Genomic DNA, 24,832 nt, shown 5'->3' with positions numbered 1-24,832 from the left:
CTCAAATTTGTATGATGCATCAGAGGGTACATGCTGCTTGGTTTACAAAATGGGTGAAAGAAATATATAACGGATACTTAGTTCCCTTGAATCCTAAAATGGGGATTTCATGTTATGTGGAAATATGCACTACAATATGTATATTGAGCACTGGCCTTCCAAGACAGCAGCACAGAGGTTCCATGAAGAGGATTTTGAATCAAATAGTTTCATGGAGGTATAGGAAAAGGAGAGGTACATTCATCCTGCTTCATGCTAATATTCCAGTGCAAAGCCAAAATCAAGCAGTGATAAGTATTGTTCAGATTTCATTTATTTCTCTTTCTCCCTTCCTATGGGGATTAAAGAAAAAAAAACCCAACCCCAAAACTTGCATACAAACTAAAAAATATAACAGAAGTGCTAGACTTCATAGTGCTAGTCTGTGACAGTTTGGTGGTTTCTAATTTGTCCTAGTTTTCTTTTATAGGGGAAAAGAGAAAAAATAATGAACCCTATTCTATGGAGGATTCCAAAAGACCAAGGGTTGTAGGAGATATTCCTATTGAGTTAATCAACGAAGTAATGTCAACAATTACAGATCCTGCAGCAATGCTTGGACCAGAGGTGAGAAATATATATACTTGGTGTTGAAAATGGTCTGTTTGTAAACAGTTTGTTTTTAGTAAATATTCCACGTGGATAGAGGATGATAAGCTGCAAGTCCTGTCAAGAAAAATAGACTTTGAAAGAGTATGATTAGGTGAAAAAATATTTGTGTGAAATACATCATTAACATGAAGAATAGTTCTACAATTTTTTAATGCAGTGTGTATGGCTAGCAAAGAGACTTGGAAAGTAGTGATAGTAAAAAAGTAGACCCCGGGTTAAAATACCTTGCATTTTTATTACAGAATGGGTCCAGAGTATGCTTTTAATTGTTAATATAATAGATATAGCTCATAAGACAAGGTTAAATGGGGTTCAAATATTGCAGCAGAATGAAAGATCCAAAGTAAAACCTCTGGTTAAAACCACTAGTTAACTAGTGCAGAAACTGATCTAGACAGTTATTTGCTCTGTCTTCCCCAGTTGCTCTTTTCTCTGCTGAAACAGAAAAACAAACAGAATCGCGGAATTGTGCCATGGTACAGAATTGCGAACTTCTTTTTTTTTTTTTCTTGGCTGGCTTTTCCTCCTTCTGTTCCCTCTGCCAGGCTATGTTTTGCCAGCAGCTCATTTGCCAAGGTTTAGCTAGAAACTGCTGAAGATTTGGAACCACCTACATTTCTTATTCAAACTGTGCACTGTGACTGATGGCTCTGCATACTGTAAATGCAGTGCCAGCCTGGTTGTTGAGGCTGGCAGTGACTAGAAACCCAGCAGCCAAACTTTTCTCTAAAAAGTAAACAGTATGTGCATGCAGAGATGTTTTGGCATTGTAAAATGATCTTGAAAAAATAAGTTAAATAAATGTTCTGTATTAATTTAATCTGTCTTCAGGTATATGGATGCAATTGCTAGATGTAACAACAAATTCTGTAGGAATTAAAATGTTCTTTTTAGGCTCTTACAATAGTGGTAGAGATAGTGGAAAGCACCACTAAATGAAAATAACATGACTTTTCCTACACCAACATTAAAATATGTGATTTTCAGTATGCACAGGCAGATCCACTACTCTTGCCCAAGCTGGCTAAGGCTTAAGAAAATATGACTTAGTGGCATAGGCTTTAACTGGATGAGTGCTGTCCCTCGAGAGCTTTGGAACTCATTGAGTCCTAACCATTGCAGGTGTTACCTAGCCTTTACCAATATAAGTTCAAATAGGCCTTTATGCACTGTAATGTAGACTTATATCTGGCTTATTTGATGGTGACACTTATGCAAAGGTGCATTCCAAAGGTAATCATTGATAGCTCCATTGGAAAAAAAGAGTGGGTTTTATTTGTTTGTTCATTAACGCTGTTTTCTCAGAGGATGTGAAATCTCAAAAATTTAATTTTGTTCCTCTTTGGTGTGGTACAGACCAACTTCCTCTCAGCACACTCGGCCCGGGATGAGGCAGCAAGGCTGGAGGAGCGCAGGGGGGTGATTGAATTCCATGTGGTTGGCAATTCCCTGAACCAGAAGCCCAACAAGAAGATCATGATGTGGCTGGTTGGTTTGCAGAATGTGTTTTCCCATCAGCTGCCTCGAATGCCTAAGGAATACATCACACGCTTGGTCTTTGATCCGTGAGTATCCTTGGAGAGGCGTTTGGTGGGTGAGGCAGAGAGAGCCTGGTGCTCTTTGCAGGCGGTGGTGTAGGAAGGGGCCAGCAGAGGTGGCATGGAGGCAGCTCTGCTGGTGCTACACTTTTCTGTCTTTTCAAGCCCTCATAGCTTCTGGTCAGCCTAGTTGGATTGTACCCAAATACTATCTTGATGGCTATGTTAATGGCAAACGGTTTCTTTTTCATAAAATTTTGGTGGGTTGACCCTGGCTGGATGCCAGATGCCCACCAAACCAGCTCTGTCACTCCCCTCCTTAGCAGGACGGGGCAGGGAAAATACAACAAAAGGTTCTTGAGTAGAGATAAGGACAGGGAGAGATTACTTACTCGCTGATTACTGTCACAGGCAAAACAGACTCAGCTTGGGGAAATTAGTTAGTTTAATTTTTTACAAATCAGATCAGAGTAGGATAGTGAGAAAATAATACCTAAATCTTAAAATATCTTCCCTCCAACCCTTCCTTCTTCCCAGGCTTAGTTTCATTCATGATTTTCTCTACGTCCACCCCCAGGAAGCACAGGGGGATAGGGAATGGGGGCTGCGGTCACTTCATCACACATTGTCTCTGCTGCTCCTTCTTCCACAGGCAGGACTCCTCACACACTTTCCCTGTTCCAGCATAGGCTCCTTCCCATGACAGACAGTCCTCCATGAACTTCTCGAACATGGGTCCTTCCCAGAGGCTGCAGTTCTTCATGAACTGCTGTAGCAGTTTCTCCTTCCATGGTGAAAACCACGGTGAGGCAGACTGTCCCCCTGCAGCCCAGGGAGGAGCCGCATACTGGAGCGTGTGGATGCCCAAAAGAAGGCTATGACCCTGTGGAAAGCCCACACTGGAGCAGGCTCCAGGCAGGTCCTGTAGCCCTGTGGAGAGAAGTGCCCACACTAGATCAGGTTTGATAACGGCACTTGAGACCCCATGGAAAGGGGATGCTAGGACGGTTTGTGAAGAACTGTAGCCTGGAGGAGGAAGCCCACACTGGAGCAGGGGAAGAACTCCTCTCCCTGAAGAGAAAGCAGCAACATAGACAACACGTGATGAACTGACTGTAACCCCCATTCCCCCCGTACCCCTGTGCCACTGGGGGGACGGAGTTGGAGGATCGGGAAAGAGGAGGGGTGGGGGGAAGACATTTTTGGAATTTGCTTTACTTCTCATTATCCTGCTCTGATTTTAATTGGTAATAAATTCAGCTTATTCCCTGAAGTTGAGTCTGTTTGGCCTGTCATAGTAATTGGTGAGTGATCTCTCCCTGCCCTTATCTCAACTCATGAGCCTTTCATTATATTTTCTCTCCTCTGTGCAGTTTAGGGGAGTGATAGAGAGGCTTTGGTGGTCACCTGTCATCCAGCCAGGGTCAAACCACAACAGAAGCTCTAGCTACTACATTGCTGCTGTCATTCCACAACTAAAAAGCACTAAAATAAGTATAGGAAGAAGAATAATACATAAAATGTGTGTATAAACCTCCTTCATGCATTCTTCAAACTAACTTCTTTGACAGAGGCTTGCTGTTGGCACTAGCTTTCCTCCCAAAAATATCTTCTGCAAATTTACTGTATTGTTTATACAATTTATATGATACTATGTCTTGACTAATCTAAAGAAAGATGCTGTGTAAATCTTTTCACACCTTGAAGATTACACTAAAATTCTTTATCCTTGACACAAGAGTTCAGACTGCACCTCATTACAACTTCCCTGGTAGTGCAACAGAAAAGGATATTTTTTCTGGTCTTGATTCTGCTGGGAGTGGGTGATTCGAAATAAGAAATGTCATCTCTTGCTTCATCAGCTGCATTTGAAACTGATAGCTCAGGTAAACAGAATGCGTGCAAGGAAACAGGAATCCCTTAGAAAGGACTTGCTGTACTGTAACTCCATTAATTTCTAATTTACTCAGGGTAAAATCATCCTGAGCGCTGCACAGTGGCATAACTGTCATCAATGGATTCAATAAAAGCAGCACAACTTTTATTTATTGGATATTACCCTAGTATATCAGAGTACTTGGCAAGGCCAGGACTTTGCTTCATGATGATGATCTTTATAGTAAATTCAAATCATGATGTTAAAATAACAACTCTTCTGTAGATACAAGCGGCTAACTTGAGGCATATACAATTGCATTAGCACTGTGAAAAGAAGTGAATCAAGAGATTCAAGAATTCTGAGAAAAGGTAGGTAATGGCACTTTATGTACTATGTACATGAATTAAAGCGATTGTTATTTTTGTCTACTCAGGAAACACAAAACTCTTGCATTAATAAAAGATGGTCGTGTTATCGGTGGTATCTGCTTCCGGATGTTCCCTTCCCAAGGATTTACGGAGATTGTCTTCTGTGCTGTGACTTCCAATGAGCAAGTCAAGGTAAAAATAATTCCCTATTTGAGTTTATTAAACGCATTCCCTACTGCGTGTGTTCCTAATTTGTTAGTCACAATGAATATTCTGTTGAGTTCCCAGAGAGAAAGAGTTTGAAAGATAAAGTGATTCTGAATATAACACGCTAAAACTAAACAAATATGCAGATTTAGAATCATCATCATAATAGCAGGAGCAGCTGTAATTAATTAATTAAATAAAATCTTTCTCAACACAGCAATAGTTGGTCAGTCGTCTCCCATTCTTGGACTGTTCACTCCTGTGTCTCCAGTAGTTGTGTCTCTGTGTGGTGTAACACCTCATGGTTTACTGAAATAGGTGTTGCTTGTATGCGACATTATCATGTTAAATCCCTTTGTGATATTAAATGACTTCAATCAAAATGAGATATTTTTAAAAAAAGGTAGAGTTTTGCATCTCAAAATAAGCACAGGGTCCCTTCTATGCATGCTTTTTTGAGTTAATTTTACAGAATGTTCTCAGAATGTTGAGAATTAGCATCTATGTTGGAAAAATACAGAGCACTATGAATACATATTCCTATGGAGATTCCTTCAGCTTTTTCAGTGACTGCAGGTAAATCAATCAACTATGGCCATTTGGTTCAGTATTTTGCCTTTAGATGGTGCTGTAGCTTCATGATTTTCAGTAGAAGCAGTGAAAGCTGAGATGTGAGCTAATTCAGAGTTTGTAACAGCTAACATGCAGAAATTGTACACCCTGGTGTGAAAGGGTAACACAGTGGGATTGAAAGCCTGTGACAACTGTTAGTACTTGGCTTATATTTAATTTTATTCAACTCTGATGTTAAAAAGGAACATTCCCCTACACTTAGCAGTGGCCTATCATAAAAGTATCTGAAGTGTTTTAGCAAATGCAAACCCTAACAATATATACTTAAATTATGCTTAACTGCACTGCACAGATGGGGCTGCAAAAGGTGTGTTGTGATTTTCTAGGAATAATGTTTCAAAATCAAAGAGCAGATAATTCTGACCCATCCGACTGCCCCCGAGGTTGCATAATGCACAATTTATTCTTTTACTCTCTGGGTGCCTCGCTGTATCAGTTGACTATTTCTGAAAATGTGCCTTCCCAACTTTCTATCTGAGTAAGGTGACCCCTGTCAGTAGGTAACTGAGAAAAAAATAAATGGTCACACATTCCCTCTGCCTAGTCTTGGGAAAATTAAATTCCTATTTTAATTCAGTTTGAGGCTGGCATAAGAAATATAGGAACTGTTTTCCCATATAAGTTCAATTGTTTTTGTGATCGTTTGATCCTATGTTGCAAAATTATTTTAAATTTTACTGTACATGGCTTAGTTTCCTTTTAGGATTGTTTTATTTGGCTATTACCATGTTTGGGGATACTAAATAGTAAATTAAATCAGAAGTTTGTATTTTCTAATTTATTTTTCTGGCTTATGTACATAAATAAAATTTCCCCAGTTTTCAAGAACTGAGTACCCAAAACAAATCCATGTATCTTTCTTTAAGCATCCATCAGCATACCTGATGATAAAATTGGAACATATTCAGGAACAAAACACTATTGTGGGCTTTCCTGTCTATTTTGCATTTCTTCATTTCACAGCAGAAGGGGAAGGCTATAGCTTGCTTGGTAATGTGAATAAATGGAACCTTTTGTTTACTTTGGGGTTGAATGAAAATGGAAATCATGCTTGTGTGCAGTCAGAAGGCATAGCTATTTATTTGATTGTGGACTCAATAATTTTCTGCTGCTTATTATGGTAATTCTTTCACTGTTCCCTTTTATGCCTTGTGATAAATTTAGATTATAAATCCTTTGAGGCAGAGGCTGTTTCTGCTACAGGTGCACAGACTGCTGGAATAATTTCAGTATTGCTGCTGCTTTGCAGTTTTGAAGTGATATGGGTAAGAAAGAATGCCCTATTGTTACAGTATATGTAGATTTGTTATTGGTGAAATATGTGACTATTAATAGTTATTATTTAATTTAAAAGAGGAAAAAAAAGGATGGGCACCTTGAATTACAATTTCCAGGACAATGTACCTCTTTACCCCTCAAAAGAGTCCAGGTTTTGGTCTCCTTTAGATTAAAAGTGAATCAGACACCAGAAACTGGTATTTTGTGTTCCATACTGGGTCACAAAGATACCCTTACAAGGCTGAAAAGAGTTTGCACTTGAGTATGCCTCACCAAGTTAGTTATGAAAAAATCGTTAAAATAGGATCTAGAGGAAAGACTGCATTTTACAAAACAGTCTGTTATAACCCTCAGTCCACAGTTTCTAATACGTGCAGTCCCCAAAGGCTCTGTCATGTTTTTTGCTCATACGTTTCACACAGGGTTATGGGACTCATCTAATGAACCACCTGAAGGAGTACCACATCAAACACAACATTCTCAATTTTCTCACATATGCAGATGAATATGCTATTGGCTACTTCAAAAAACAAGTAAGTCAATGCAAGCAATTACTTGGTGCAAGAATTTTAATATCTGCCAGTGATGTACTAAACAACTTGACATGACAAAGTAGTTGGATAAAATGCATAGTGCAATTTTAAGGTGGTTTTTTTTTTAAAAAATCTATAAACTGTGCTCTGTGTTCATCATATGTAATGTTATTGGCTTCTAACACATTTTAGTTTTATAGAATTGTCTGAGTACAGGTATATGGTATAGCCTATAATTTCTCAAGTCTAAAAAATAGTCAAATATTGCTTGGCTGCTTCTTCATTCATTCAATTCCTTCACTGATTCTATAAGAAATATAAAGAAGGACTAGACATATCTGTGACAGAATAGACCTTTCCTGACCTACACTCACAGCTCCTCCTGATTTGAAGCATGAATTTCAGGTTCAGGAAAGATTCCAATGTCTAATCTGTCAAATAAATTTGATGAACAAGTGTCAACTATCTGGTCAGATGATAGAGCAAAAATTGTGTCAGATTATTCTCAGAGTTGTACAGCATTAGGACTAAAGGCAACAGGACATGAGTTGGATAGCAGGAAATTGCAACTAGATAGAAGGAAAATGTTTTGTTTGTGTTTTTTTCTTCCTTTTCTAAGGGTGGTGAAATACCGAAAAATGTTGCCCAGGGAGATGGTACAATCTCTGTCCTTTACAGTCTTAAACACTGGTCATGGCCTTGAGCAACCAGATGTGGTGAGACCTGCTCTGAGTGGGGATGAGGCTACATGACCTCCTTAAATTCCCTCTAACCTCAGCTGTTCCATGATTCTCTATATAAAACTGATCCAATTTACTCTTCACACATTCAAAATGAATAAAAGCTGGGCTTGTGATACAGCTGTTGGATCTGTGCAGACAGACCCTTTTCATGTATGCAATATCCCTTCCCCAGTTTGGAAGTGCTCAGCCTCCATCTAAGTCTGAAGTCTTTGATGCTAAATTGTGAGGCAGAAGTCCTATTTGGGTTTCTGCTTATTACTGAGGTTTCATAGATACCACTGTAACAGAAAAATAAAATGCAGCCCAAATTAGAGTCCTACACTGCTTTTTATTCTCTTGGTCAATTCATTTGTGGGTTTGTTTTTCAATTAACTTTTGATCTTTAACTTTTTTTTTCAATTAACTTTTTAAACTTTTTTTAACTTTGGAACTTTAAATAGAATTTGTTAACTTTTTTTTTCGCTTGAAATACACAAGTAAAAAAAAAATAAAATTTTCCAGCTGTAAGATTGCTATCATCTCATCAACTTCAACAGCAACTTTCCTTGACCTATGACTACAGGACTGCCATTCTTTAATATTAAATAGCAAATTTTTGGAAAAACCTAGGAAATTTGTCCACCGAAAAAATATTTTCTGTGATCTTTTTGTCTCTCCTATCTCCCTTCTTAGCAATTCTTTTATCTTGTATCTTAGCAATTCATGTGCCTCCTGTAAGAAGGTGTTTACAACACTGAACCATGCCCTGTAACTCACTCCACTGTATTGTTTGTATATGAACGTCGTGATGATTTTGTTTCTAAATCCTCATAGCATTTCAGTTAAAACAAATGTAAAAGGAAAAAGGCATTATGACAATGTAAGTTTTTTTTCTTTGTCAGGGTTTCTCCAAAGACATTAAAGTACCAAAAGCGAAATACGTTGGCTACATCAAGGATTATGAGGGTGCCACATTAATGGGATGTGAATTAAATCCGAGGATCCCCTACACAGAATTTTCTGTCATCATCAAAAAGCAAAAAGAGGTAAAGGCCGAAATGAAATGCTTAACATGATCATCTATTCAGATGTTTAGAAACAATTCAGTCAGTGCCAGGTTAGCTCTCTTCTCTGCTTTGGTGCTTAAAACATTTGAATGTATATTTTTATTAGTTAGACTAATCCTTTCATTCAAGTCCCAGTGCCATAATTTTGCAGTTGAAGCATTATATTGTACCTTATTGACTTAATGATAACAGAAGTGTTAAAGTACTGATATTTTGAGGACTAATTCACAGCTAAATTTTGTCCTGGTTGATAAGTAAGCAAAATCTTGTGAGGCTGATATATTTTATGGCTTTGTCATTTCTCCCCCTGCCCATAACAGTAGAGTTCATTAGAGTGACATTTGAATGGAGTGTTTGTACTGCGTAGCCTCTATTTTACTTGAAAGAAAGATGATTATTTTTTCTGCCATTGTTTTAATATATAAATCAAGAGTGTACTGTCTTAATTTCCAGTCTATCCCTCTTTGCAGTTTCTGTGGGCTGTTCTTTATTTAGTTCATAGTAGTATTCCATATAATAAGGTAGTTTATTAGCAAAATAATTAAGATGTTTCCAGTTGTGTTTAAATACCTTCCTGGGTTTTTAAAGAAATACAAATTATAAGGATAATTTGTTCTTTCAAGGTTATTAAAACCTGACATTTTATTTTGTTAAAAAGCTTCTTTATGAGACAATAATTTTTCTTCCAATAGAACTATTTGGTCCATGCTTGCAGAAAGAAAGACAGAATCTGATTGCTATACATTTACTTTACAAGATTTTTTAATTTTACTCATTGGGAAAGTTTTCGTATGTCCATACAACATAGACCATAATTTTTTCCCTTTCATTTCTGCTTGGCTGGGTTACTCTTCAGATTCCAGTCTACTGCTGGACATGCCACCTTCCTCTCAGGGATGGGATGTTGTCAGTGTGTGTGTGAATAGTGGACACGTCCCTTGGAGCCTGTTACATCTCAGGCCATGCTTAACTTCAGTAGTACATTTCTGGGCCCAAACCATCAACATAAAATGTCACTTCCAAAAACTTGATAGTTTCTAAGATTTTGGCTCTGGGACTGCACTATTAGCATTCTTCACTCTTATGTTGGGTTATGTCCATGTTATTCTAAAGAACTTGGAGACATTCCACTTGTAGAGAAAGTGCTTGGTCCTCCAGATATCTCATGTTTAACATTATTAGAAAAAAAGCTGCTGTTATGCAGTGATCTATGCTGCTGATCTTCTCTGAGAATAATTATATACCCCTTTGGAAGTACATCTTAGAATTGCCTGTTTAACACTCAAAACACAGATCAGGCCTTTTATTCTCCCTGTTCCAAGGAAATCTAGAAAGAGCCCTCACAGCCTGCAGCTTTATGAAGAATATTTGCTTGTCTGCTCATATCAAAAGCAGTGAAGATGATACGTGGAAATAAGGAGAATTTTGAATGTTGACAGTTTGGATTATGTACTGATTTCCTTGGGTGCTTGTATTGGCCAGTACTGGACAACATACTTTTCAAGACCTGTTCTTTTAGAAGTGAAGCTTTTCATGGGATCTAAATTTTTATTTAAAGAATTGAGTATGTGTCTGTGGCTGCTGAGACCATGTCACCTGCCACTATTCACCTCTAGCTCATTTACAGTCATTCTGAAAAAACACGACCATTCCCTTTATGCAAAGCTTTGTGACCTACTGACTTGTGAGCAGTCAATGTTACTGATTGAACAGCTTGTTTTAATCAGGAACAGCTACTAGTTCCTAAGTTATAAGAAGGGTCTAAGTTGAATTTGACAATTAGTCAGAAAGTATTTTGATGTTATACTGGAATCTGGCCATGGTGTTGTTGTATATTCTCTTAACATTTCTAAGCTCTATTGAAGGTCTGGTTTTATCTTTTCCTCTTCTTTGAGAGTAAATACTACATGTGAGGGAGTGAAGGTCCTTAAAAACAAAAATATGTTCATCTCTATTATTTCCAAAGAAAATAGTCTGTAAAACCATAGCGGTCTGAATGTTTTCTCTGCTGCTTTATTACAGATCATTAAAAAGCTTATTGAAAGGAAACAAGCTCAAATACGAAAAGTTTATCCTGGCCTTTCTTGCTTCAAAGATGGAGTACGGCAGATTCCTATAGAAAGCATTCCTGGAATTAGTATGTATCAACCTCTTCTAATGTAGAACAGAAGCAGAACAGCCAAAGAAAGATCTAAGACTAGAAATACTAATGTAGTCACATATTTCTTTTTGATTAGAATGTAATTGTTTTGGTTTGCTGATTTGATTTCTGTGGAGATTGTTGTGTTTCCATTGCAATTGCTGTCTTTTAGATTTCCCCAAGGTATCCCAGGCTGATCCTCTTTCATGTACATGTGTGTAATTTTATTTACATGTGATCCCTCTGATTTGCATCAGTGTAGGCAGCAATTTCCCTTTGGCACCATTGTTAATGCACTGCACTTCTGAACAATGATGATTTTTGTGCTAGACATGAACTTAGAGGACAAAATAGAATTAAAAAATTTAAGTATTATCTTTTGAGAGATTTTTTTTTTCAGCTGTGCTTTTCTTCAATTTATTCTCTGTCCCTAGGGAATCAAATTGAATAGCTTTGTCATTATTATTCTTTACAGGGGTTGTGGTAAAATATGTATTGAATTATTGAAAAAAAATGTGTGTTTCATATAGAAATATTTTAGAGTCTTTTCAGCAGTCTGGAGGAAGAGCATGTAGGAAATTGAATGGGGCTGTAGGCTGTGTTATTTATTAGGAGTAGCTTTTATTAAAACAAACCCATTTTACTGCAGCAGTGCTGAAATGGCTTTTCTTTTTAGAGTTGCAATAACTCAGTTAATATTGTGACCTACTGTAGTTCCCATGTAATGTCTCATGTTGTTGGTGTACAGGAGAGACTGGCTGGAAACCAAGTGGAAAAGAAAGAGGGTAAGTGCTGCACAAAGTAAAATGATGAAGCAGTTGGGATATTCCTTTCAGAAAAGTCTATAAACAATGTAATTTGGTATTTCCTTCCATCCATTGGAAAACAGATAAATAATCTGCAAGGGAAGAGTTCTTAAGTAGTTTTGTTTGGGTTTTTTGTGGGCAGGTGCAGTTTGGGTGGTGGTGTTCTTTTTTGAGGGTTTGTGTTTGTTTCTTTGCTTGTTTTACATTTTATTTCTTCTGTAAAATGCTTGAAACTTCGGAGTTGCTTTTAGGTAAGATGCAAATCGTAGGAATGAAGAAAAGGGATTCAAGCTAATCTTTTTGTATTCATGTTTTCCTTCAAGTAAGGAGTCCAAGGATCCAGACCAACTTTACAGCACATTAAAAACCATCCTGCAGCAGGTGAAGGTGAGTGCTAGTTTTAATTTATCTTCTGTAAAGATTTTTAAATTATTTCCAATATAGAGTTTCCATATTAGATACCTTACTCTTTTCTTTACCAAAGAGCCATCAAAGCGCTTGGCCCTTCATGGAACCTGTGAAGAGAACAGAAGCTCCTGGATATTATGAAGTTATAAGGTTTCCCATGGGTAATGCCATTAACATTTTTTAAGTATAGAGTTTAAAAATCATTATAGCTGGAGACATAGCAGATAAATTTTAATCTGATTGTTTAATGGTAAAAGATATATGTTACTTGCAGCTGAATACCTTGCAGCTCTGAAGTACCAAGAGAATGATGCTGTAATTTGAATTGATGACTGTTCTGTGACCTCTGTGAAACATCTACAGTGTATACATCTGAAATCTTAGCATGCCCTAGAGAGCCCTAACAACCTCTTAAATGGTGCAGTCAGCTAGAAACTTTTAGGACCGAGCTGGTGTTGGGTGAGTTGTAGGAATATGTTCTTGTGTGTGGTAACTGGTCATTGCAGATCCTACTGATGTGTTAAATAATCTCTCAAGGCAAACTTTCAGGAACACCTGAGCATTTGTGTTGCTTTGAAATACAGACTTAAGCTTTGTAAATCACATGGAAAAAAAACCTTTCCAAAAGTATCAGGGTTTTCTAATTAGGTCTTAACAGTTTGCTCCAATTTAAGTTTAGGAAAATGCTTCATGTGAGCTGATTGTAAGCTAACTTTTTTCTTTGTGTTTTAGATCTACCACAGGTGTCTGAGGTGGTTTATTTATTTATTTATTTTTATGTATAAGTCATGCACCTGTTGTTTATGTAGGATTACTTGCAAAGGGAAGTACACAACTACTAATAATGTTTTTCTTTTGACTGCTTTTCTTATGACCCAGCTTTTTATTGCAGGTTTCAATGATAATTCAGTAATGCTCTAAACAGATGCTTGTTTTGATTTGTACTGATGCAGTTTTAAAAATGATTCCTGCTAGTCCTTCCTTATTTATGCAATACTCACCTCTATCTTTCTGATTACAGTTTCTGAACCTTTTAATACTGTTAGAGAATGAAATACAGGTTCATGGCAGGCTATTAGCAATCCATTTCTCAGAGAATGGAAGTATTTGTTTATATTGCTTTGCATAGGCTCCAAGCCCATGTATATCAGTTCAGTTTAGTGATTTTTTTATGTTCAATTTATTATTTCCAAATAGCAGATGGACATAAACTTTATAAACCAGTAGCTGGCTTCCTGTGTCCCTGACACAAATGTATTTTATAGCCATGAATGTTGACGCCCTCCTGTGGCAGAGTGTTCTGCATCTGCTTTTCTGAGCAGAGGCTGGGTCCAGGTGTCTGTTTAATCTGGACAGTGGTTACAGCCAGCCTGAGCTGGCAAACCCAAAGTAGGAATGTTGTCTGTGCTTTCCTTGTTCAGATGCATTACACTGGGGGGTGGGAAGCAGCTCTCCTTTGAGAGGACTAAGCTGAGGTCTTTGGTTTAGTTTTGCTTTGTTTTTTCAGCTGAGGAACCCAGTATGACTAAGCTATGTCTTGATTCACGATCAACTTCAGATTCCTTTCTGCTCTCCCTGCCAGCATGCTGACACTGTAAAAAGTTGCTCAGACAAGATATAACAATTGCCTTTATGTTTGCGTACAGACAAATTGTACAGTATTTGAGAGGTATGGCTGTAGAGTTTTTGGCTACCTCCTAAGGTCAGTTCTCACGTGTAAATGCTTTTTAACCTCAGTTTTAAGTGCTCTTCAGGTGCTTTTTCAAGCAATACTTTGAGGTTTTCTTCCTTTTAATCTGCCATACAAAAGTTGTGTGGCTGAGTGACAGATGGAACCAAACTTCCACTGTAGTCAGAGGAGAACATCTTACTTAACTCACCAGCTAGGCAACGTTTGCTTTAGGGTAAGCTGAACAGCCTTCTCAGCTGGGTACTATAACTAGACTATGGATATCCAGTTTAGATGTAGGCACCTGAATTTCAGACTTTATGAGAGCTGAATGAGCCTTTACTTTTACAAAATATTGTGCAAAACTATTGAATGGCAAGTTGTGTATCATTGGAAAAGGGATTTGAGAGCATCCATCAAACTTTTCTTAAATAATCCCATCTTGTCAGTTTGATGGGTTTTCCTCTTTTTTAACAAATTCAAATCTCCCTTAAAACCAATCCAAAACCTACCAGCAAACCCACCAAAAGTATACCACCCCCCCCATATTTTTAAATCTGGTGTTAAAAAGTTTGATTACTTTGCATTGGAGGTCTTTGGTCTCTGCTGTCCTTGCAATACTCGTTGACCCATTTCAGCTGCTTCTGTTACAGTTTCAAAAAGGTGCTGCTGAAGCCTGGCTCAAGCGTTGCTAAAAAAAATAGTTGTTAGAGCACCTGAGGTGAGAAAAGCCACGGCATCCAGCACACCTCCCACTACTTCTATTCCTGTACTCACTCCTAGAACACTTGTAATATAGACAAAATTTTTAAATGCCTGATGAGAATGACTGGTAAAGCAACTGTCTGGAGAACACTGAGATGATTTACATATTTTATGGATGACTGATTTTCGTATAAAGGAGAACACTTAAAGAATGTTCTGTAAGTAAATATTTTGCATGATGCTCTGAAAGCAGGAGAGATTTGTTCTCACATGACTCTTGAAAAGAAAACATGACTATAAACTCTTAAGAGGTAATAAAAATATATGTAGAGTGTAGAACAAATTTAATCTTTTTTTTCAAAGCTGCAAGTACTGCTTGTAGTATAGACCAATGTCTCTTCTCTGCTGTGTTCACACAGCAGTGAGGATTTGAGGTTAACATACGTGTTTTGTGATGTTTGAATTCTTTGCCTATACTCCTAAGGCCTCCTCCAGCAGAGCTGAGAACAGTTTGCCTCACAGAGCAGTTAGAAGAGCGTTAGGAACACCTAGTACCCATGGAAAACTCAGAGCTCTGAGAACAGAAAAGAAATTATGCTTTAATGTTTTAAAGAAATAAAACTAAACTCTACATAAATTCATCCTTACAGTGAAATATTGCTTAGTTCCAGCGGCTCAGCTGCTTTTGAAGCTAAAAAATGGACCATGCCTTAGATGAAGGCAATTTCCATTCCAAATCCTCCTAGCTTTGCCAGTTCATGTTAAATGGCAAATCAGTCTAAAGGGATATTGCATACAAAAACTATTTGAATCAAATGCTGTTAATCTGTTTTTCTTCTGTACAGATCTCAAAACAATGAGTGAGCGACTCAAGAACAGGTACTACGTGTCTAAGAAATTATTCATGGCAGACTTGCAGCGAGTCTTTACAAACTGCAGAGAGTACAACCCCCCCGAGAGTGAATACTACAAATGTGCCAATATACTGGAGAAATTCTTCTACACAAAAATTAAAGAAGCTGGATTAATTGACAAATGACAGCCTTTTTTACAACCAAATAGCGTGCCTACATAATGGGCAGGGGAAGCTGTTCTATATATGAGTTGTGGGACTTTCAAGAAACTTCTGTTTAATACTTAGCACTTTTAAAAACCCTTTTAGTTTTGAAGACATGTATTATACTGAAGTTACAGAAATTATTTTATTAAAATGCTTTATAATGTATTTAATTACGGAAAATTTCTTTTGTGTGCCGATTACCGTATGTTCCTAATACGTTTATCAGCTACAGCCTCAGAAACCCCACAAACATGGGGGAAGTTGCACATATTTGGGAAGATGAAGAAAATTCCCAGACAACAGATGTTATAGCTTACCTAATGCAGTACCTATTTGATATAGTTTTATTATTTTTTTTCCAGTAAAAAAGAAAATTGTAAGGGAAAACAACAGTTGGGGGGGTTCTGAAACACTTGTTTCTTTGTAGAATCTTTTTATAAGATATTATTTTTTAAAAGAAACAGCTGGTTGAAAAGCTGTGAGAGAACAGTCAGTTCTGAGAAAGGACTGCCTGTAAACTTTGATAGATGCAAGTTTTTCTATTAGTTTTCAGTTTTGATAAATATTTTACCTGCAAATTGTAATCTCATAACCACTCTTTTAAAAACAACCAAATCTGGCTAGGTGTTTAATGTCATAGTGACTTGGCTTATGCAGGACATAAGTACCCAAAATAACTTTAAAGACTACTTCTCATCTACTAGACAATTGCAGTTGGTTTAGTAGAGTTAAGGTTTTGATGCACTTCATGATCCACCCTACTTACTACTCTTCACTGTTAAATTCTTTAGATTATTCAGCAGAGATAAGACTATTGTACACAAAAGAAGTCAATATAGGACAGCTTTGAGCTTAGATACTTGGCTCCATGATAAACTGGATTTTCTACCAAGCTTTATTGTAAACGCTTATTAACTGTAATTATTTAGACCCAGGAACATATTAACATTTTACAACTCATGTTGGTATATCTTCAAGTAGAGCACACATATATATATATATTATATATGTGTATATATACGTATTTTGCTGCTTACACTACATTTAAGGGGTACACCTAACTCCTTAATGGAGATCAGTACAGGCCAAAAACCTGTCCCTTATGTTTTCTAATTGGAGTTTGTAACTGTAAATTATAATTGCTTTCGTGAGAAACAGATTTAACTTCCATTCTTGATGTTTTATATTTACAGATGTTACACTGGTAAAATTCAATAGCTATAAGACTGAAAAAAACCCAGTCCTGTACTGTGTCAAAGAGTCTATTCCTGCAAAATGCCTGTGCAGTGTTAGATCACAAGTCAATTCAGCAAGTAGTTGTCAGGAACTACCTGGTAGTAGCAAATGTGGTACCCAAGGTATTCGAAATGTTAACTCTGGACTTGCCATCCTCTTTTGTATGAGATTAGTCTGACCTACATTGAGATCTATAACAAAGGTACAGTGAGTACTTTTTTTTAACAGCCAGAACAGGACGCTATAAACCTGTTTTGTAGATTGGGCCTACAGATGCACATGTTAAGCTTGGTATCCTGTGAATTTTTTTTATTTTCAGAGTAGATTTTCTTATTGTCTTTCAATCAGATTGTCTCTTCTATATTGAAACATGTGTTTTCTAATTTAAGAATTAATATTTTCTTAGATACTGTGCAATAAAGTTATGGTAGAATATGTGGTTTTGCAAATGCTTTAACAGCTGATGAACTTTACATTTGTCAAATTAATATATTGTACTGGTACAGAATAGTTTTAAATTATATATGTACAAAACCCTACTTATTTTGGTCTCTTTTTTTCATTAATGAGTACTTGTGGTACAAATGTACACAGTGAAGCAATCTCACAAGGGAGCACAATGGATCTACAAGAGTGCTGTCAGGATAAGCTGAGCTGTGACCAGTCCAAGTACCATTCCCAGCTCCACATTGAGATACAGTGCTGTTATTCCCATCTCCTCAACACTTCCAATACTTCCTTGACTTAGCTGTTCCCAAGTTTTGATTTTTTCACCTCTATGCATGCTTATACTTGCCTATGAGACCCCTTTACTCACAAGACACAATATATGTAGCAGTCCATGCTGAGCTTGTACTGTCACCATGATGTTACTGAGATGGTCACTTACTTTGCATGCCATAAATAAACCTTGCACCTGTCTGATACCTGACAGGTTATTAGAGAGTAGGAAGAGGTTTTTTGGTTTCCCATCAACTCAAATTTTGGTCCTGTGTCACATCATGTAAAAGTCAAAAGACACTCATTTGTTTTCCTGAACACTTCTAGAGATAGCAGTAGAGATTAGGTAATCTGGACTGATTCCTTCCCTACAGTTTCATCACTTCAATTCTTCAAATGCTTTCAATCCAATTAAAAAAAACAAACACAAAAACCCCAGACCAAGTACACCTGCCCTGGGCTGCTCTGCAATCATGCTGTTCTTTTACTGCCCCTGATAAACAGCTGTTACAGATTTGTTTGCTGAAACAGCACCTGAAGTTCAATCATTCTACTGAAGTTCCTCTAGTACTAGAACTCCAGACTGAAGATGGTAACACTCAGGGCTAGAATTTTAGGATACAAAGGTAAACTTTCAGTATGAACATTCAGAGGCTGTGTTGTGAACAACTATGTTCAAACACTCAGTAGCTGCAGCTAGTATTACTACTGTTGAGAGAAACATGTAAGTTACAAGTAAAATAGTAATTAACACTATTCATTTTTATTACAGAAAGGGAGAGATCTTGCACCTGTTTAGGCGGGACAGGTGAGACAGACACTTGCAAAGCAAATGAAGAGCCTGTATTTTTGTACTTTCCCATTATTTATTTGGAATGTAGCTTTCATTGGGTTATTCATGTATCAGTTAATACTTAAGTGTTTCTCAAGCAAAGAAAAAGCAGTTTGTGTGCTGGACAGTTGATAACAGTGTTCTCACATGCAGCCTGTTGTGGCACCAAATAGCACCAGCTCAGATGGGGCAGCTCTTCTTCTGCAAAAGGCACTTGGCAAAGCAGGGACAAAATTATTATAAATTAATAAATTATTATGATAGTCCCAGAACAGCTGAGACTAATAGTTTGCTTTACATTCCACCGAAGCAGAGCCCTCTTCACCAACCTTCATGGAGAAATTTGCTTTGTTTCTGTCTGGTTAAGTTGATTCTAGCTTGCACTCAGAGCAGGACCAACCAAGCCTAAGTTGCTGCTTTTGAAAGTTGCAGCTACAGAATCCAACTACAACTGACAATCATGCTTCTAAACAGTGCTTATGTCACCACATGAGATAGGGAGAGTACATAAGCCTCTAACGCCCACTGCTGATGTTACTGCCCTTGGAGCACATAAGGAAACTGCAAAAAAACCACCAACCCGCTCTGAGCTGCTTCCAAACACTAAGACATTTATTATAAAGATTCAGTATGAAACTATAACCACTACATAAACAACATCTGTACAAAAACTGTTATTAAAAAGACTCCCTACACAAAACATCAAGTGCCTAAAGTTCAACCTTACTGACTACAAGTCATAACATGACATTCAGCATCTTATCCATCAGATTTCTCATACACTCCCAGATCCAGTCAAAAAGAGCTTGAATGTAATAATTTCAGTTATAAAAGTAATTGATCTGTATCATTAAAAACAAGTCACTAGATTAAATTTATACCTCCTTAATCTGATACCCTTAATATTAGATACACAAATATTCACATACTTATATAAGGTATTGTGCAACAGCAATTTGGATGAAAGATTTCCTTTCCTCACGGCACGAGCACGGTTTTGCTGAAAATCTCAAATGACAGGTAACCAATTTCTCATTGTCTTTTTTCAGAGATTCATTCTTAGGAGAACATCATTTAGCATTTTTTCTTCGTCTTGAAAATTGGAGACGTCAGGAACTGTGTATCTGTAAATGGATCTCCTCTCCTGAGCTTCCTGTTTAGGAAAAAGAAAAAAAAAAAGAAAAAAAAAAGGCAAAAACTGAGTTCTGCTCCCTACATTACTTAAAACAATAACTTTTAGCTAGTAAGTTCCCTTTCACATGAACTAGGCTGTATTGTTAACTCCAGATCTCTTTGAATAAGCTCTTTCATTAAAGGACTTATTTTCAAGATTTAAATAAGCCTCTCAAATCCTCCAGTGGATGGACTATCATGTACTTTATTTTAAATTGGAAAGTAAAGATACCTACACTGTAATACTTGGTTCTTTATAGCTCACAGTAACAGTACAGCTTCGCTTGCGTTTTGGAGACCGTGGTCCTTCTCCTTCTGGGACAGGTGCTGCATCCCCAGTGCTGGGGAGCAATGCAGTGGTATTGGTAACATCACAGAGATGCCCACGAGGTGGCTCAGAAGGCTGCCCTGTGAAGAAATTAGGCACACTTCAGATCATTCACACAAGTCAGCTTAAAAGAAAATGTCAGTGAACATACAAGATGTGAACTAAATCTCAGCTGTCACTATCATCTCCATTTTTGCACTTTAAAATACCTAAGAGAAAAAACACAGATTCAGGATTTTAATTTGGAAAAATAAATAACACTGAGCAGGGCCAGGCAAAGTGTCATTTGTTATTCCACTTCTGTCTCAATTTATATCTTGCTCACTTTTTCCAACTTTAATGTATCATTAACATAGCTATAGCAAAATATTAATTTGCTGGCCAATTTCTTAAAAACATATCTTTAATTCTAATATCTGCCAAGTGAAAATAAAAGGCAGACAGAACAAATCTAACCATTCTTATAACATTATTCTGTTTGTTGTTATTGAATAAAAACCCTAAAATATAAAAGCCTTAACCGCTTAAACAATGTTATCTTCCAAGGAAACGAAGCCAATTCCAGAACACTTTCCGCACTTACTAATAGCCTTGTCACTTGATTTGTTGTTTTCAGTCTCTTCTTCATGACAGAATTTCTGCTCACGCTGTGCCAAACATCTTTTAGACCTTGGCCTTGGATGGATTGGCGATGTAGCATTATCGTCTGCTGAACTTCGCCTTTTCTTTGATTTACTCTTGTAAGGCTCATAGAGACTGTCGTCTGAATCATCTCCGGTATCGCTCGACTCGATGGAATCAGTTTTATCTGAGTCTTCTGTGTCATCCACAGCAGTATCTCTGTCATTCACCTTGTTTTGTCGAAAAGGTGTAACATGGACACTCTCTTCCAAATGAAAGTCATAAGCATCACTGATGCCACCCAAGAAATTCAGCTTTTTTTTGGAAGCCTCTTTATCCTGTTTTCCTGGTCCTTGTTGGGAAGTATTTTTAGGCTGTTTCAGTACTCTCTTCTGGTGCTTCTCTTTCCTTCCTTGAGAGTTTTCTCTGCTTTTACACTCAGTTTGTTTAAGATTAGAATTATGTTTTAAGTTGAACTGTGCAGTTCCAGAATTTCTCGGCCTCAACACCTGCTCTGAATCTACCTTGCTTTCATTCAAGTGAGAAACAGCTGCACTGACATTGTCTGTAGCACACTCCTCTGGACTTTTGGCATTTACATTTTCTGTAGCACGCTCCTCTAGATGTTCAGCATTTACATTTTCTGTAGCACACTCCTCTAGACTTTCCTCAAGCCTAATTTCTTTCTCTTCAGAAAGTTCTTCTATTGAATCAGGTGCTTCTGAGTGGTCCAAGACACCAGTGCAAATTCCACTGAGGTTTCTCATCTTTGAAAAGCAACGTCTGGTGGACACATTTTTTGGTAACACCCTACCAAATCCAGCCTTTCCATTTGAAGAAATGTTTTGCAGTTCTGATTCTATGTTGTCCAGATGAATATCAAAAGTCCATCCTTACAATCCAAGAGAAAATGTCATATTAAATTAACAGTAACACCATGTTAAGGTTTTGTGCAAGAAATTCCAAAACTGTCAAAAATTCAGACTAGTCTTTGGGTTTTCTCCACAGATTTGTATACACTAGGATTTGGAAATCGAGTTTAATACAGTTTCCATGCAGAAAGCAATTAGGCATGCGGCATTAGTATTTTCCTTTTGGAAAGGTTATCTACAGGTCATTTTTTCCCCTGATTGGTTTGCTTTGTTAACAAATTTTTATTGCTTTCATAAATGCTAATGCATGTCTAACAGTGATTTGGTAGTTAATGAAACTGGATTGCAGGTATAGGGAAGAAAAAAGTTTCAAATTCCTCCTGATTTTGCTGGGCATCTTCATTCAAACATTTTACCAGTTGCCAGCATTAATATCTCCCCCTTATGACAGTAAGTAAAAAGTTACCTGTCAGTTCCTTCAAAAGCAGCAGTTACATTTTAAACTTGTACTCACACTTTTGTTCCTAATTCAGAACAGAGCAGTGTTTGATACTTTGATTAAGTTACCTTTTTTTGGAATTATTTTGGGTAAGGAAATGTCACTGTCAGATTCCACACAGGTCTTTGACCAAGAATTTCTATCACTACTGTCTTCTGTCCTACTTGGAAGCACTGGATCATGTCCATAAGCACACTGCAGAGGCCTTCTAGAGAAAATACCAAACACAGTATTTACTGAACAGCAATATATTTTATGACAAGGAACAATTTAATTACACTGGGTTTCTTCCCTTCTTCCAGTCAGAAAATTAAACTTACTGTAACAGAGTTTTCAAACATAAACATAGCATTGATAAAATATACTTACGTTGAACCTATTGGTCCTGTGACACTGCAGCAACTGTTTTCAGGACCTGAAGAAAGCACTCTTTGATTCTGTCAACAAAATAAATCTTATCGTGACTAAATAACTAAAACAAGCTTGCACCATCTACAAATTTTAGACAACAGCCAAGTTACCCAGTGAAGGACCAAAGAGGCCCTTTCTGGGTGGTTAACACCAAGTGCTGTGGGATGTCACGTACTGAGCTTCTGCACATCAGCACACACATCACCAGCCCAATCCTATAAAGACCGGACAGGGAAAAGAACTGTGCACAAAACTCCAGAAAATCAGAGTGCCCCAACCACCTCCTATCAGAGCCTCAGTCCCACTCACAGTGTAATGACACCCCCCCAAAGTGTGCACCCTGCGGCATACTGGGAACTGTAGGACTAGTCCATCCTCTAATCTAAGGCTTGAATCTCAAAACTATGTGCATCTATGGCGGAACAAGTGAGGGGAATAATTAACACAAGTCCTGCTCCTCAAGAGGAAAAGGTACTTACCATGTCTATGGAACACAAATTCTTTGCTGGGCCAAGGAGATCAATTGAGTCCAGTAAATTCTGAGAGACTTTGGAAATTATCTCATTCAAGGCTGACAGTTGATTCTAATGGACAAAAGAAGGACAGTAAACTGTTACTGTCATACTCTAGTACCAACTACAAACTTCTTATTGGCATTAGAAGATAACTAAAAGAAGAAACCTTTTGTCAGGTGCCTTCACATGTGATAAAAACCCCATAAATTTGACAGAAGATAGATTTTAAGTAAATAAGAAAGAGTAGCAACAACAACAACAACAACAACAACAACAAAATAGTTAATTACCAGGTGTCATGATGTCCAAACCAGCACACTAGGTTAGGTGAAAACACTAAAAAAACTTGGTGCATATACTGAGTTAATTTTTTATGAAACATTTAAGATTGTAAAGACATCTGTCAGTGGATTGGTTCAGATTCTGATACTTAGCTTCACCAACTCATAAAGTTATTATTAAAAATACCTCCACAAGTCCTTTTTCTTGCTGGAACCTATGATTTCTTTGCAAGTCAAACATCTGAGCCTTCAAATTGTGATAATCTTTCCTTAACTGAAGAATGGTAGCTTCGGCTTCCCTCAATTTGAGCTTTTCTTCTTGCAAAGACAGAGCTAGATCTCTGTTGTTTGCTTGAATGATCTTCATTTTGCAGGAGCTGTTGGCTGCAGCAGAATAGTGAGTGTTTTAACTGGCTTTTAAAAGAAAACAAATAGATTACAAATATTAAGATATTTAAGCATCTTACTTGCTCTTTTGGCCTTTACGGTGGAGAACTGGATAGTTTTACCCAGCCTTGCCCATTTCTGATTTCTTTTCTCTCTCATACGCTGTTTTATGTCTCTCAGACTGTCCTTGAAGGACTTCCTCGAGTATTCTGTCATCTTCTACCTTTAAAAACAGAAAGGGTGAAGAACCCACGAAGAACCCAGCGCAAAAAGAAAAAAGACGGAGATACACGAGTAAAGCTTGCGGCAGTTTTAAGCGGACGTACACACACACACACAGAGCAGAGACACGCAAATACAGAAAGACGCGCAGCTGGGCCCATTTTCACCACGATTTCTGCAGCGCGGCCGCTGCATTGTCTGAACTGCAAAACACTGTGCCCGCGACCAGGGCCGCGCCGAGGGCTTTTAAACACCGGCATCGCGGGGTATCCCGGGCCATGGGGGTTTCTCCCAGCCCCCCGCTCCCCTTAACCCCGCAGACAGCGCGGCCCAACTACTCCGAGCCGTACCTGCTCGGGGAGGCGGGGGCGCCGCCGGGAACCGACTGCCGACTGGCCGCGGGCGCCCGAGCCCCCGGCGGAGGCGGCAAGGCCCGCAAGAGGACCGGCGGCTGTGCCCGGATCTGTGCGGCCCCGCAGGCGGGCGGCTCGGCCCGGGGGGCCCCGCAGCGGCACCTCCGCCCCGCGCGCCCGGACACCCCCACGCGCCGTTCAAACCCCGCCGCCGCCGCCTCCCATTGGCGCGTCCCGAGCGCCGCGTCACAGCGCGCGCGCCGCGCGTCCCCGGCCCCGCCCGTGCCCGGCGGAGCGTCGGGAAGCGCCGAGCTGCGGGAGGCCCGGGGGAGGCCAAAGCGGCTGGTTATTGAACAGCGAGACCGGGGGATGAAAATCGTTAATCTTGGATATTTTATTTCTAGCAGTTGCTTGTTGCTGCAGCAGTAGCAGGATGAGCCTTTCTCGCTCTTCCTGTAGCGTGCTTCTTGTGAAGTGCTTCTGCATCCTGCTGCTGCAGGTTGAAGTGGAAATACTGGAAAAGCCGCAGGGTTAAACATGCTTTCGAGCACTTAGTGGGTGAAAAAAACCTGTTCCAAAATCCCATGGATGAGGGCAGCTGATGCTCTGTGAGGGTGCTGTCTGAGGCGGTGAAGCACAGGACCAGCGTGGCTGAGCTCAGCCCGGCACTGAGGGAAGGTGGATCTTCCACGTCCTGGTGTCTCTCCACACTGAACAT

At 38.5% G+C, this 24,832-nt stretch overlaps 2 protein-coding genes across 4 annotated transcripts in view; one reads left to right on the top strand and one right to left on the bottom strand.

The window, feature by feature from the left end:
• Positions 1 to 17,439, top strand: part of KAT2B (lysine acetyltransferase 2B) — a 40,430-nt gene extending 22,991 nt beyond the window's left edge. Inside the window, exons 9-18 of one of the 2 annotated variants that reach the window (XM_064673251.1) lie at positions 470 to 606; positions 2,008 to 2,216; positions 4,502 to 4,628; positions 6,977 to 7,087; positions 8,712 to 8,855; positions 10,899 to 11,013; positions 11,765 to 11,801; positions 12,146 to 12,209; positions 12,307 to 12,391; positions 15,450 to 17,439. In XM_064673251.1, the coding sequence (XP_064529321.1) occupies positions 470 to 606; positions 2,008 to 2,216; positions 4,502 to 4,628; positions 6,977 to 7,087; positions 8,712 to 8,855; positions 10,899 to 11,013; positions 11,765 to 11,801; positions 12,146 to 12,209; positions 12,307 to 12,391; positions 15,450 to 15,643 (1,223 nt within the window). In that variant the 3' untranslated portion in view covers positions 15,644 to 17,439. The remainder of the gene's footprint in view (positions 1 to 469; positions 607 to 2,007; positions 2,217 to 4,501; positions 4,629 to 6,976; positions 7,088 to 8,711; positions 8,856 to 10,898; positions 11,014 to 11,764; positions 11,802 to 12,145; positions 12,210 to 12,306; positions 12,392 to 15,449) is intronic. The other variant, XM_064673262.1, reaches the window with a different exon arrangement.
• SGO1 (shugoshin 1) lies at positions 16,127 to 24,243 on the bottom strand. 2 transcript variants are annotated; one of them, XM_064673314.1, is made up of 9 exons: positions 24,112 to 24,243; positions 23,620 to 23,762; positions 23,340 to 23,536; positions 22,836 to 22,940; positions 22,315 to 22,382; positions 22,014 to 22,150; positions 20,537 to 21,466; positions 19,862 to 20,033; positions 16,127 to 19,605 (listed from the first exon to the last, which is right to left on the bottom strand). In XM_064673314.1, the coding sequence occupies exons 2-9, from the start codon at positions 23,753 to 23,755 to the stop codon at positions 19,527 to 19,529; spliced, it is 1,824 nt and encodes a 607-aa protein (XP_064529384.1). In that variant the 5' UTR covers positions 23,756 to 23,762; positions 24,112 to 24,243; the 3' UTR covers positions 16,127 to 19,526. The 2 variants fall into 2 exon arrangements, with proteins under 2 accessions (XP_064529384.1, XP_064529374.1); XM_064673304.1 differs by having other exon boundaries at positions 22,014 to 22,153; positions 24,112 to 24,242.
• Between the last annotated feature and the right edge of the window lie 589 nt (positions 24,244 to 24,832).

The sequence above is a fragment of the Pseudopipra pipra genome, chromosome 1 (genome assembly GCF_036250125.1).
Source record: "Pseudopipra pipra isolate bDixPip1 chromosome 1, bDixPip1.hap1, whole genome shotgun sequence".
NCBI lineage: Eukaryota > Metazoa > Chordata > Aves > Passeriformes > Pipridae > Pseudopipra > Pseudopipra pipra.
Note: the sequence above shows the minus strand (reverse complement) of the source record. Positions and strands in the feature narration are given on the sequence as shown.

Excerpts from the sequence above, each read along its gene's own strand:
- SGO1 (XM_064673304.1), bottom strand. The coding sequence starts at position 23,755 with ATGACAGAATACTCGAGGAAGTCCTTCAAGGACAGTCTGAGAGACATA. Across the intron at positions 22,154-22,314 it reads ACAGGACCAATAGGTTCAAC|AAGGCCTCTGCAGTGTGCTT; the intron begins GTAAGTATATTT and ends TATTTTCTCTAG. Across the intron at positions 20,034-20,536 it reads ATCAAGTGACAAGGCTATTA|GGCAGCCTTCTGAGCCACCT; the intron begins GTAAGTGCGGAA and ends ATTTCTTCACAG.